General features: G+C 37.9%; 1 protein-coding gene across 1 annotated transcript; it reads left to right on the top strand.

Annotated features, from left to right (window-relative positions):
* The first annotated feature begins 354 nt into the window (after window positions 1–354).
* On the top strand, window positions 355–13,300 carry GJA1 (gap junction protein alpha 1). Its single transcript, XM_037520317.2, has 2 exons — window positions 355–577; window positions 10,367–13,300. The coding sequence occupies exon 2, from the start codon at window positions 10,383–10,385 to the stop codon at window positions 11,529–11,531; it is 1,149 nt and encodes a 382-aa protein (XP_037376214.1). The 5' UTR covers window positions 355–577; window positions 10,367–10,382; the 3' UTR covers window positions 11,532–13,300.
* Window positions 13,301–13,961: the final 661 nt, after the last annotated feature.

Below are 13,961 nucleotides of genomic sequence, written 5' to 3' on the forward strand. Positions count from 1 at the left end.
TATGTACAGTAAAATATATTTTTTTAATTTTAAATAATGTTTGTACTATTATAGAATATACAATTTTTCATTATCCCTGGACTTTGGGGGGAAGCAAGCACTAACTAAAACCAGTCGCTGTTATCTGTAAAAAGTAACTGCAAATAGTGGCATTTCACATCCCTAATACTATTTTCTTTTCCTCTTCAGAAAATTTAAACTAATGCTTTATCTCGACCTTGCTGCTCCTCTTTGCCTCTCTCTCTCTCTGTCTCTCCACCCTTCCACGTTCACCAACCTCCCCCCACTACCCTCCGGGCCTTCCTTTCCCCTCCCCTTAATACTAGCCCCTCCTCCAGTTGAGTCAGTGGCTTGAAACTTTTAAAAGCTCTGTGCTCCAAGTTAGAAAAAAGCTTTTACGAGGTATCAGCACTTTTCTTTCATTAGGGGGTAGGAGTAAAGAAAGTACCAAACAGCAGCAGACTTTTAAACTTTAAATAGACAGGTCTGAGTGCCTGAACTTGCTTCTTCATTTTACTTCGTCTTCTAAGGAGTTCAATCACTTGGCGCGCCTACTACACTTCTTTTAAGAGAAAGAGTAAGTTTAAAAATTTACCTATTCCTCTCTTATTCTACAAGTAAAACTTTTCTAAAGTTTATATTTATTTTAAATGTATCTTGGATAAGATGCTGTGAATGGAAAGAATTTTAATGCTTTTGTGGTTTTAAAGTTAAAAATTAAACTTGTGGAGGTTTTTTTGGCTGTTGAAAAGTTCCTGTTAATGCAACAGGTAAAGTAAGGTTTGGACCTTTTCGATTAAAATAAAGAACTACTTAGAATAAAGAACTAGATTACTGGATATTTGGTTCTTCATTTTAGTGTACATTTTTACTTTTTTTGTAATCAGATGTAGTTTAGGTACTTTGTAAAACTTGTTGAAGGGTTTAGGGGCCTATGTTGAGGATTTGACTGACAACTTCACAAAAATCAAAGTGCAAATTTGCTTAGCGTGCTAGCTATAGAATTCTACACTTTGTGCTTTTTCATATGGAAATCTTGATTGATGTTCTATAGCCTCGCAAAACAAACTTCTTAACAAAGTGCTTTGTTAAGACCTGTGGTTACTTGACTTCCACGTGGTGCCTTCCTAGAATTTTTTTCAGTAAAACAAAAAGGTATTAAAAATCAGAGTTTTAATACCGAAGCTTTAAAAGTAACAGTAGATAGTTACACTGTGTAGCAACCATGATGGAAAAAAGCTCAGACCCTCAAGAGAGCCACCTTTTACTCACCACGTCGGCACTTCAGGAGACGAAATCCCTTGAATGGGTGGTGGCCACTTACAGAGTTTTAGAGGCGGAGAACATACATTTAGAAAAGAGTGTTAAGGCAGGGTTCATTTCCAAAACTGTCTCCTAGAATGGGAGCTCCTAGAAAGAATGTGAACGTATCGTCTTAAACTGCGCCTTACAGGGAGTTACACCCCCAACCCCCACCCCAGCCTGAAGACTGTCCGAACCTGTGACAGACTTCACAGCTCTAGGGCAGTTTTCGAGTTGAAGCTGCCAGAGTGCTGCCGATAAGCAAAGATTGCACTGATTTTTTTTTTTTTAAGTGCATTTCTTAAATACACTTAATTGGTAGCAAACATTCTGACAATCCGAAATGCAATCATGCATTTTCGTGGCCGGTGAGGATTTTCTCTGTTCTAATTCCACAAACTCAAGTAATTTGTTTAAATTCTTGGTGTGACCCTGCAGTTTGAAGTATTTACACAACAGAATGCTGAAAAGGAGATAAAAACGAACGCTTTGCGGGGGCCGGAGCGGGCGAGGGCGCCTCCTGCCATCTTAGCCTCTGCCCAGTTCACCCGGGCTCTGGCGCTGCCCTAGTCGCTGGGTTTGGAGAAGTTTGCTAAGATGTTTTCCTTCAAATCCTTACAAATCAGAGCACAGGTCCGAGTTCCGCCGCTGAAAAGGAAGGGGAGGAGGCGCGGGCAGAGAGGGGTGGGAAGATAAACTGCGTGCAAAGTGGTAAAAAGGAACAAATAATTAATTTAATTAAGCTTGTCAATCTAATTTCCCCTCCCTCTCTTCCCATCCACAGTGTCTTTTTTTTTTTTTTTTTCCCCTCCTACACTTGTTGACTCCTACTGCATAAGTTTTGGTGAGGAAACCTGAGTACCTTGGGAATTACTGTTCTTAAATTGCACTTGTAGCTCTCCGGGAAGTTCTTGAAAGTTCCCAAGATGAGCCTGGGGAACCCCACAATAAAATGAGAAAAAAGCTAATGACATGACGTGTCCAGAGACAAATCAGCACAGGATTCGGGAACTCAAACTTTGAGTTCCAAGCAGCGGATCGCCCACATTCTAGACTAAATGTTAATTGAGCATCTCTGAGGAAAGCTTATCCACAGACTCTCCTTGACCAATTGCTTACTCCCTCTTCACTTAAAGGCATGCCTGTGTTTCTTTCTAGAAGTGCAAAATGGGGATGGGAGGAGCTGTAAACGCTTGGAAAAATGCACCTAGCTTAATCTGGAGGTGGTTTTAATTTCTTTTGCTTCCCAGAATTAAGTCAGTAAGAGAAGAAAGATGCTGAATCTCTCCCGGAAATTGGGTGCACTTGAAGCAAGTTAGATGTGTTTTGTGGCAGTTTTTAAATCGATTCTGAGGTTTTTAAGAAGCCGAATATTTACTTCTATGCATGGACTTGTGAAAATAAGTAATGCAATAATGCAGAGATGATCCTGTAAAGTAACTCCACCCTGCCCACCACCCCCCATGAAGTAAACCAGTTAGATAGAAAATAACTTGGGGAAGAGTGATTAATTCTTCTAGGTAGGCCCAGCGATTGAAAATTATATGAGTGGCAGTATGTTCTGTTTGGCTCTGTGTCCACTTGAATGCCACTGGAACGTGTCTTTCCAAAGTATGATGCTTTGTAGGTACGTCAGTATAGAGATACCACCTATCCTTCCCCAGGGAAGTGTAATATTAGTGCTTTGTTTGTACTTTCTTTGCTGTTTGAAAGTATTCCACATTTTTCTAATACCTTTTATAGCTAGCGTATCATCACAGCTCAGTTCCTTACCTTTTACAGTGTGATTCCTACTTTGCTGACCCTCTCTGGAAACAGTTCAAAAGCTCATCTGCAGCAAGCATCTAAGGGTGTGTTTTCAGATGCTGAGAGTTGTTTTTGTTTTTTAGATGTTTCCGACTCTTGCATTGAAAGGAATGGAAAACTCTTGATAACACTACATTCCTTCATTTCTTTTATAATACCCAGAGATGTAGCTTAGTATGAGCTGCAGAGCTTTTTTATATAGGATACCCGAGGGAAGAGAATGATAGGAAAGTCACCAATGATTAATACCTTCTACTCCACCTTTCCTGTTATTCTGAGTTCCCTTCAAGTTTCTCCCTTGTCTGAACAGACTGTTGAAGTTTGCCCACTCCAACACCAGTTCAGCTCTGGAGAGAAAAGTAATTATCTAGTATTTATCATTAATGTCAGTATTTAATATAAATCATTCATTCTAAAAATACTCAGTTTCTCCTCTTCCATGGGAGGTTTTATATGTATTCATACATATACACATAGAGACGTGCGCACGCACACACACACGCATATACATCCTTGCAATAATTACCTAATTTTCTTACTGCCTTTCAGATCTACCATCTGACTGTTTGGTTTTGAATGCACAGACTGTCTTGCCAAAATTAAAATACAGACCATGAATGTGTATATGACTTTGACCTTAAATATCTTCGTAATCTTAACATCTATATTTCCCTGGCTTTCTATAAAATACATGTTATATGGAATGCTTAAAATTCTCAGTAATATAGAAATTGGGTTTTTTTTCACCTTTTCAGTAATCTGTTCTATATAGGATATTGTGTTTTCCCATTATGTGGAGGAGACACCTCCAAATAGGAGCACAAAGACAGGCACATTTTTGGTGGACTTATTTCCCTATCAATTGGTAAAAGGTAAATTCTTCTCATAAGTCTGCATGGGTTTGCTAAAATAGCAATATTGTACTCTTTGTGGGAGCATCTTGAAACTAGTCTTGATTATCATTAGGAAAATTTAATCACTAATTAATAGCTATTTTGCTAAAGAAAAGATGCCAAAATTAGAAAATAAATGAGCTGCATCTATAGGGAAAGATCTTAAGAGTAATAGCTAAACTCTGTTCCACTGCTTTTACTACAAACTTCATTTACGTGAGTTCTCACATTCAATGCTCATTAAAGAAAATAGACCACTCCTTATCAATACTTATGAGATGCCTAATTGTGTGTTTATATATTGATGAAATTATAGAGATGTTCAATAAAATAGTAAATTTGGAGGTAAGGATGAGAGGGAAACACCAAGAACTGATGAAAACAATATTTTTCAAAATCCATCAGATCATAAATGAAAGAACACGGCTTGTAGCCTTTAACTTCTGACTAAGCTCCTTCCCCTCCCTCCTGCCCACCCCAACACATCCCCAAAGTGACCAGGAGAAATTTGTCACAGGAATTAAGCGATGGTTGTTCAAGTAGGGAGGGGATCCTCTCTTATAGTTAGTCATCATCTTCTTTTTTGGATGGAGTCCCTCACCCCTCAGTGCCCCCATGGAGTCCCTCACCCCCAGTGCCCCATCTCATTTCATTGCTCTATGGAGGCTGATGTTGGCTAACTATGTGAAAGAAGAGTGAGAGCCAAGAAAGGCTTGTTAGTGTGGAATTTCCTCCCCCTTACCCCCCTCACCCCCATGCAGTTTAATGCCACATATCAAACACCTGCAGAAATATAATGGTATCTTTCTTCACAAAGGAATCTAAAGATAATCAGAGAAGCATGGGCAGAATTTTAAATAGATGTTTACATGGAATAGACCACAGAGTTAGGGTGACTATCCAGGTATGAGGAAGAAGAGATTGTATATAATAATGAGGAACTGGGAATATTTTCTATGATATTTGATTCAAATCACTTAATTGCCTGCATAGACTCAATCTTTATAGGGATGTTTTATTAAATAGGGTTAATATCGGCTGCTGCTCTTCCCCATCAGAGCCCTTGCCCTCTCCCACATTTATTTTTTTTATTTTTTTATTTTTTTTTTAGAGGCATGTTTTTTATTTATTTATTTGTTTGTTTGTTTGTTTATACATGCACTGGGTATGGTCAGAAGCGCGGGAGGGTGAGAGAATTCACCAGAGCCAGAGCGGGGAGCAGAGCAGGCAGAAGGACCCAAGTACACTGCTGAGGGGAGCAGCGGGTGGCAGGAGAGGTCTGCGCGCCATGTGGGACCCTCCTCCGGTGGCCGGGGAGCAGCCGGGGATCGAACTGGCACCACAGAGGCTGCGGGCAGCTTTGCAACCCAGCGCTCAACCTCTGCGCCACCGGGGAGGCCCCCTCTCCCACGTTTAAACAGACTATTTCTTCATGCACTAGAGTTCCCAACGACAATAAAGTCATAGTACTGTCAGGATAATGCTGAATGGGAGAAAAACACAGGTTTTTATTTTTGAATCTTAACCTATAACAACATAATAATAAAACTGAACAAACATAATACCTGATGCACTTCTACAAGACTCCCCAAATCACCATAATTTCATCTGACAAATTAAAGATGTTCTTTGTTAAAGAAACTTTTTTTTCTTGAGTCATTCCTATTGTCTGCTTAGGAATCATTTGAAGCATGATTATCAGAAGCTGTTTCTTGAAAATTTAATAATATAATAAAAATATTGATACTACCACTTATTTTTTTTTAATATGAAAGTCCCCTTTTCAATTAGAAACTTGAGAAGTTTGGATCTAACTACAACTAAGAGAATTTCAAGCATACAGTTAAAGAAAAAACAAAAACTGATGAAACCTGGTCCCTTTGGGGTGGTGGATGGTTACAGGCCCCATTTGGTTTATTCACATATTTTATTCAGCTTCTCTTAACTCTTTATTAATCGTTGGGAGAGTTAAGCAGTGGAAAAACAAACTCCTTCCTGGAGCTCATACTTTAAAGCAGAGAGGGATCCTTATCATCAAGGGAGACAAGCAGTAAGCAGCAAATATACATTTTATCAAAGTATAGCTAAAGGGCATTCAAAAACAAAAAACAGGGCAGGGGAGTAGGAAATGACAGGATTGGAGTGCTGGCTGATGAGATGAGGCAAGTACAGAGACCTAAAAAAGAATTGAGTGAGCAGCTTGGATGGAGCCGAGCTGCTGAGGTCAGGTCAAGGTGGCCAGGAGGAACTTAGGTTGGCTAGACTGACAAAGATCACTGAGGGTGGCTGAAGGATCAGGCTAAGAGAGGGCCTGGTGGTAGGACTGAGTAATAGATCTTTTGGAGTGGATGATCTAGTATTTGCTGATGGATTGATGTGAAATGTGTTAATTATGTGTGGGTATAAGTATTAGCAAAATAGCACAGTGCTGTTTTACGTGTAGAGGCATGGTCACAAATGCACCCCTTCAAAGGCCTATACTACAGGAGTTGGGGCTTCTTAAAAGTTAAAAGCGTTAGAAGAGTTTACATTGTAGTTTTATATTTTAGTTTTTTGGTTTTATATATTAGAAACACATTCATGGCATTTCCTTTTCTCCTACAAAAATTCACTAAATGATTTCATCAGGAATTTTCACAGACATTTTCTTATACATTTTTAGACTTAATGATTTTTGTTTCAAATATTAATGATTTCCATCTTCCCTAAGTGTTTAATTTCAATTATAAAAAGGTGATAGCTATCCAGTCTCTGCCTTCAACCCTTAATTGTTTCTTCTTGGGTAAAATCTTTATAATTGAAAATAAGATATTGTCTAATTCTAGTAATTATTAGGGCATTAATGACATGGAACATCTTAATGCGATATTGGCACATGATTTGTTTTTAAGGCTCTGGCTAAAGGGAGAGTCAAAAGTAATTTAAAATTAAAGTTCTATTTTCTTTTTAAATAGCGATTTTTTTTTTCCTCTTGGGGAGCAGCAGATGGAAGTGCATTGACAAGAAAGGTGGCTGCTCCTCATGCCTCACCCTACAGCCTTTCTAGATATTATATGTCCCTTTCTGCTCTGATCATCTCCTAAATACTTTGAACAAGGGCATACCAAAGATGTCAAGAAATCATTGTGTGTCTCCTGACCTTACTGCAAACTCATCTGGGACACTTCTAAACAAAAAAATAAAAGAAAGAAAAACAAAACAAAAAAAAATGATTTCTCTGCCCCATCCCCAGAAAATCAGATTCATTTAGACTAGTGAGTGCTGGGAATGTGTTTTTAACAAGTGCTGCCGAATGATTGTGTTGCAGTTCAGAAACTTCTGTAAAGGGACTAGAGGGTCTTCAAGCAGGTCATACATGGTTGTCTGTAGTTTTTGGCCTCTGGTGTGGACAGTCATGAAGATCGATGGGAAAATGTGTTCTAACAGTACATAGAAGGCACAAGAAGGATGATAAACATAAGAACCCTGTCAAGCATTTGCTCCTAAAGAGAACTTTACACAACTTAGACCTTAGTCTACATTAAAAAGTTCCAACTTGGGAATCTAGAAGTAACGACATAAATCTACATAATATATGTTCAACACCTGTGGAGGTATATAGTCTGAATCAATGCCAGGAATTCTGTAAGCCTATAATTACGTACTTTCAACTAAGACTTGGAAAAATGAAAATATTAATCAAGAGAGGGGATGCCATTTGGTAGAACTTCTGATACACCGCAGAGTGAACAATCACCCAAATGGGTGAAATCACAAATATTGTAAGTCATCACATTGAACATTATTGATGACCTCTACAATATGCCAATGACAGGTGTCAACAAGTTGCAAGATACTAGGTATCCGATTGAATAATTCATCTTATTTAGATGAAAGAGTAGAACTCATTAATGCAAATGACAACTACTTGGGTGCTTAAAGAAAAGGAACTTTGCAATTAAGCTGCTAATGTATTAATGAAGAACTACTGCCTAGAGAATTGTCCATTGATGCAATTCACATACTGTGGCACTACAGGGTATTTTTGTGGAAACAGGATTATATGAAAGTGAAATTTTATTTTCAATAAGTATCTATATAATCGTATTTTATTTTGAATTATGACTTGCTGACCAAAATGACAACTTCTTTGTGCGCCTGGTCATATTTCTAAACAGATGGAAATTTGTCTTGTGTTCACTCATTGCTTGAATGTGATGAATTTATGCATACAGTTCACCATTTCAATACTTGATTGTTTTTGTTGTCCCCTCTCCCACCCCATAGTTACACAATTGGAGTATCTGAGCAAAAGCAGATGACATTGAAAAGTAATTCTCTACAAACAGAATTAGGGCCAATTTACACATCATCACATAGAAACTGCCTATTTATATAACTCCAAAAACAGTTATGTTTGTTTGACCCTCATGGATTATACTTCTTCATGCCAATGTAGTATTTTCTGCTAAATTGTAGCTTTTTCTTTTACCTTCTCTTATCATCAAACTGTCCATCAAGACTCAATTGCTCCTTCTTTCCCTTGCCTAACTTAGTCAACTCTTCAAGCTTTTTTCTCATTTGACTGCTCTTTTCATACATCAGTTTCACTGTCTAACTTGTTACTTGTCACTTCAGAATCTAAAATGGCCCTTCCTAAATGTAGAAGGGAAGCTCCCTTTTTTATGACCTCTGAGAGAGCATTATTTCTGTGACCTGCCAATCCACCTCCTTCTTACTCTTACACAAGCATTCTTTAGCACCAGTCTTGAGCTGTCATCAAAGAGACCGATTAGGTGGTTATCTAGAGAGCTGGTGCTTACCTCAGCTTTATGGATCGTCCATCTCTGTTCATCTAGAAAATCTCTGGCTTTTTGAAATTTTCTTTTCTGGACTCTGTAGACAGGAGGTAAAGTCATTAGACAAAAATGTGATGTTGCATGGTAGAGGAAAAAAAGACTCCCTGATTTCATTTACTTTTAATAAGGATAATACAGTTCGATACCAGATGAAAAAAGTTCTTTATATTCAGATAGTAAATATCTTTCTAAGAAGCCTGCATGAGTCCACTTTTAGTTATACTACTTAAAATTCATTTCTTAACTCCTAGGAAGTCTTTGCTTAGCTTGTTTTTTAATTATTAAATAATCTTGACTGCTTCATCTTTTTTAAAAACACTCCAATTATGAGTCTCTGCAGATAATCTGACTATATTATCTATGCCTGCCTCATGTTATGTTATTCATTTCTTCCCAGCTTTCAACCTTGCTGAAATTGTATGTATGAAAGACTGGAAACAATTCAGTACAATGCGTTAGAAAACCTTGGCCTTGGGATTGCTCATCTTCATTTGGCTCTCCTTGATAGCTGAATATTTCCTATAACTAAGACCTTGATTTGCATCAGTTAGGACTATTCGCAAAGAGAAACATAAACTGAACTAGATAAATAATTTTGGGGTCCCGACATCTCTACAGACTTGAATCTTTTTTCTTATCCCCAGTAATGGGGAGGTCTTATTAGGCTTGAAATATTTTGGTACTGATAGGAAATTAAATTGAGTATATAGACTGAGTGCCCAAAGGCCAGTAAGAGATCGTAAAAACAATTAAAAGATGAAAACCAACCCTGCTAGAGACAACACTTAAAGTCATCTTTTACTTGAAATGTTATGTACATTTAGTATTGAAAGTAGGTTCTTGCATAGAATGACATTGAGCCAAAATGGTGTATTTCAGTACAACACTTTTTCTCTGAGCAAAAGACAGAATTGTGAGTCACATAAAAATCATTCTTTGAGAAGAAACAGTATAAATGACCATTATGTAGCATATGCGCAAATTACCCTTGAAATACCAAGGGAAACATTTCAGAGCACAATTAGGAATAAAGTTCTAGAAAATAAGATTGAGGTTTGAAAACAGGTTGTATCTGTGTACATGTGTTTGTGTGTTCATAGGTACTGGTATGGTTATTGCCTCGATTCTTAGATACCCATGCTTATTAAATACCACACATCAGCATTTTGCTTAGGCATGCATCCTCACACAGACCTACCAAGCAACAACTGTCTTTGCTTATCAGATAAAGTAAGCAGAGGCATTTAACACAGCTTCTCAAGTCATGTGGCTGAGGCAGTGATTGAGCAAGAAATACACCTTCACAAGTGAAGATTGCACACAGACTCTGTTGCTTCTGAGATCTACTGTACCTACAAAAATTTAGGAGATCTCTTGGTAAAGGGAATGCAGAATGAGTGGGACAGGAAGAGTGCTAAAAGATATGAAACCTTTTATAATATTTTGACTGTTGACCTAAAGAAACTACATATTAAAGTAATAACTTGCAGTCTATGATTATTTTGTTATCTTTTTGTTTCTTTTCAGGCTTCACCCAGGCAACATGGGTGACTGGAGTGCCTTAGGCAAACTCCTTGACAAGGTTCAAGCCTACTCCACCGCAGGAGGGAAGGTGTGGCTCTCGGTTCTTTTCATTTTCCGAATCTTGCTCCTGGGGACAGCTGTTGAGTCAGCCTGGGGTGACGAGCAGTCTGCCTTTCGTTGTAACACTCAACAACCTGGCTGTGAAAATGTCTGCTACGACAAGTCCTTCCCGATCTCTCATGTGCGCTTCTGGGTCCTGCAGATCATATTTGTGTCTGTCCCCACACTCTTGTACCTGGCTCATGTGTTCTATGTGATGCGAAAGGAAGAGAAACTGAACAAGAAAGAGGAGGAACTCAAAGTTGCCCAAACTGATGGTGTCAATGTAGAGATGCACTTGAAGCAGATTGAAATAAAGAAGTTCAAATATGGAATTGAAGAGCATGGCAAGGTGAAAATGCGCGGTGGCTTGCTGCGAACCTACATCATCAGTATCCTCTTCAAGTCAGTCTTCGAGGTGGCCTTCCTGCTGATCCAGTGGTACATCTATGGATTCAGCTTAAGTGCTGTTTACACTTGCAAAAGAGACCCCTGCCCACACCAGGTAGACTGCTTCCTCTCTCGCCCCACAGAAAAAACCATATTCATCATCTTCATGCTGGTAGTGTCCTTGGTGTCTCTTGCCTTGAATATCATTGAACTTTTCTACGTCTTCTTCAAGGGTGTTAAGGATCGAGTGAAGGGAAAGAGTGATATTTACCATGCTACCACTGGCCCACTGAGCCCCTCCAAAGACCTTGGATCTCCAAAATATGCTTATTTCAACGGCTGCTCCTCACCCACTGCTCCCCTATCGCCCATGTCTCCTCCTGGGTACAAACTGGTCACTGGAGACAGAAACAATTCTTCTATCCGCAATTACAACAAGCAAGCAAGTGAGCAAAACTGGGCTAATTATAGTGCAGAGCAAAATCGAATGGGGCAGGCAGGAAGCACCATCTCTAACTCCCACGCACAGCCTTTTGATTTTCCTGATGATAACCAGAATTCTAAAAAGCTAGCAGCTGGGCATGAACTGCAACCACTGGCCATCGTGGACCAGCGGCCTTCCAGCAGAGCCAGCAGTCGAGCCAGCAGCCGCCCTCGACCTGATGACCTAGAGATCTAGATCCGGGCTCGAGAGCATCGAGATTCCACTCAATTGTGGAGAAGAAAAAGGGTGCTGTAGAAAGTGCACCTTTAGGTGTTCATTTTGTTCCAGTGGAGGTGGTACTCACAGCCTTCATCATAAGGCTTAGAAAACACAAAGACATTAGAATACCTGGGTTCTTTGGGGGTGTTTGGCATAGGTGGGTGGAGGGGGGCAGGGAGAAGGGAGGTACATTTTGATATTTAACGTAGGTCATTCAAAGAATTTAAGTTCTAAATAAGTTACATTAGGTGATACATAGGTAAGGGCTTTCACTCTCCCACACTCCCCTAAGAATAGTTCTGTGTTTGTGAAAGAGTGGGTGAGACTTGTGGCTAAATCCTTCTTGTTTTACCAAGAAACTGAAATAACTTAGGCCAGGAAATAATACTTCCTGAACATCCTATTTCTTTTCATCAAGAAAAAGATGGAGAATTGTCCTTACATCCCTGCTACAACATTCCATTGTTAGAATTTGCACTTTGAAGGTAAGCTCTCTAGCCCTGACCCTCCAGGTATCAATGGACTTGTGCTACTATTTGTTTTTATTCTTGGTATCAGCTAAAAGTTCAGACAAGGCCCACAGAAAAAGACTTTCCATGCATTTGCAAATCTCAGCCAGTTGTATGTACATTTTTTTAACATCCACTTGCATCATATTATTACCATCACTTTTTCATCATTCCTCAACTACTATTTACATTCATTTAATGGTTCCTATAAATATTTTTTAAATGGTTGGGATGTCACTTAATATTTTTGAGTTAGAGTCAGGGAAGCAAGCCATGCTCAATATTTAACAATCACTTATATGTGTATGTGTGTGGAAGAGTGTTTTATTCGTCATATTGGTACAAGTAGATGCAGCATAAACTCACAAACACAGATTTGAAAATAATGCACACTTTGTGTTCAAATTTGAACCTTTCTCATGGATTTTGTGGTGTGGGCCAATAAACGGTGTTTACATTATGTAATTCCTGCTGTGCAAGTAAAGCACATTTTTTTTTTCTTAAAATGTACCCTGCCCCCCATGTATCCTATTATGGATACAGGTTTTATTATGATTTTTTTTCTTTTTTTTTTTTTTTAGAATATAGCAGCAAGGCTATTGCTGAAATGAATGATTTTCTTTTTTTCCTGAAATGTAATCATTGATGCTTGAATGATAGAATTTTAGTACTGTAAACAGGCTTTAGTAATTAATGTGAGACATAGAAGAAAAGCTTAGAGTGGACTATTACATGTGCCTAAATGAATTTTGCAGTAATTGGTATTCTTGGTTTTGTCCTACTTAATACACATTAATTCAGAATTTGTATTCTCTTATGAGTTTGACAGTCTTGGAGTGACCAGCAACTTTGATGTTTGCACTAAGATTTTATTTGGAATGCAAGAGAGGTTAAAGAGGTTTCAGTAGTACACATGTAACTAATTTATTTGAAATATATGCTAAAGAAATCTACCAGTTTCTTCAAATGCCTTTTTAAAACTCATCACAGATGATTAGTAAAAATGCAGAGTGTCATATTTTCCTTCTTGCATGTCAGCTACATAAACGGTTTTGTACAATGAGAAATATTAATTTGCTTGACATTCCATGTTAAACTACTGTCATGTTCAGCTTCATTGCATGTAATGTAGACCTAGTCCATCAGATCATGCATTTTGGAGAGTGTACTTTATTCAATAAAGTTTTAATTTAGTATAAAGATAGCCTCTCTATTCTGTGTGATTTTTAAAACTTATATTGCAACTAGTCACAAAGACATTTACACTGGTTATGAGGATTTGGGCAAATAAGATTCAGGAATTTTTAAGGGACAAAGGTACCATTGGTTAGGTTCAGTGCAATGTTGATAAAATTTTTTGATATTTCTCCAACGGATCAGAAAATATAGCAAATAAGTGTTGAATTTGGAACAGAATTTTAATGAGATGTGTGACAAGAGTTTGAAATAAGGTAATAAGTAATTTAATGAGTTGACCTTACCATGACATAAATAAGCATAAAAAGATTAAGAATGCTGAAATCTTAAGCTATAGAGCATCCTGGAGATAAAAGAATGGGCAGTGTCAAAGTGTTGTTTTGCTTTGTGACAAAAGAACAAAATTGATCTAGGATTCTATTCCAAGATTATGAAAATACACATTAAAATAAGATTTAAAACATTCTTAACATCCGAGAAAATTTGAAACATTCAAAGAACAATCTTGGTTGATTAATAATGCAATAATTTCAAATATAAAATGCATTAAGATTTTTAAAGTCAGATTTGATTTAATAAAATTGTTTATGTAAATATTTACTACAAAGCAAATTTAGATAACTAAAGTGTAAAAATCTTTCTAATTTAGAAAAGACAGTCCAATTCTACGATTTCATTCAATGTAAAAAAGTTAAGAGAT

The sequence above is a fragment of the Talpa occidentalis genome, unplaced genomic scaffold (assembly GCF_014898055.3).
Source record: "Talpa occidentalis isolate TD23 unplaced genomic scaffold, MPIMG_talOcc4v2.1 talOcc4.2, whole genome shotgun sequence".
NCBI classification, from domain to species: Eukaryota; Metazoa; Chordata; class Mammalia; order Eulipotyphla; family Talpidae; genus Talpa; species Talpa occidentalis.

Excerpts from the sequence above, each read along its gene's own strand:
- GJA1 (XM_037520317.2), top strand. The coding sequence starts at position 10,383 with ATGGGTGACTGGAGTGCCTTAGGCAAACTCCTTGACAAGGTTCAAGCC.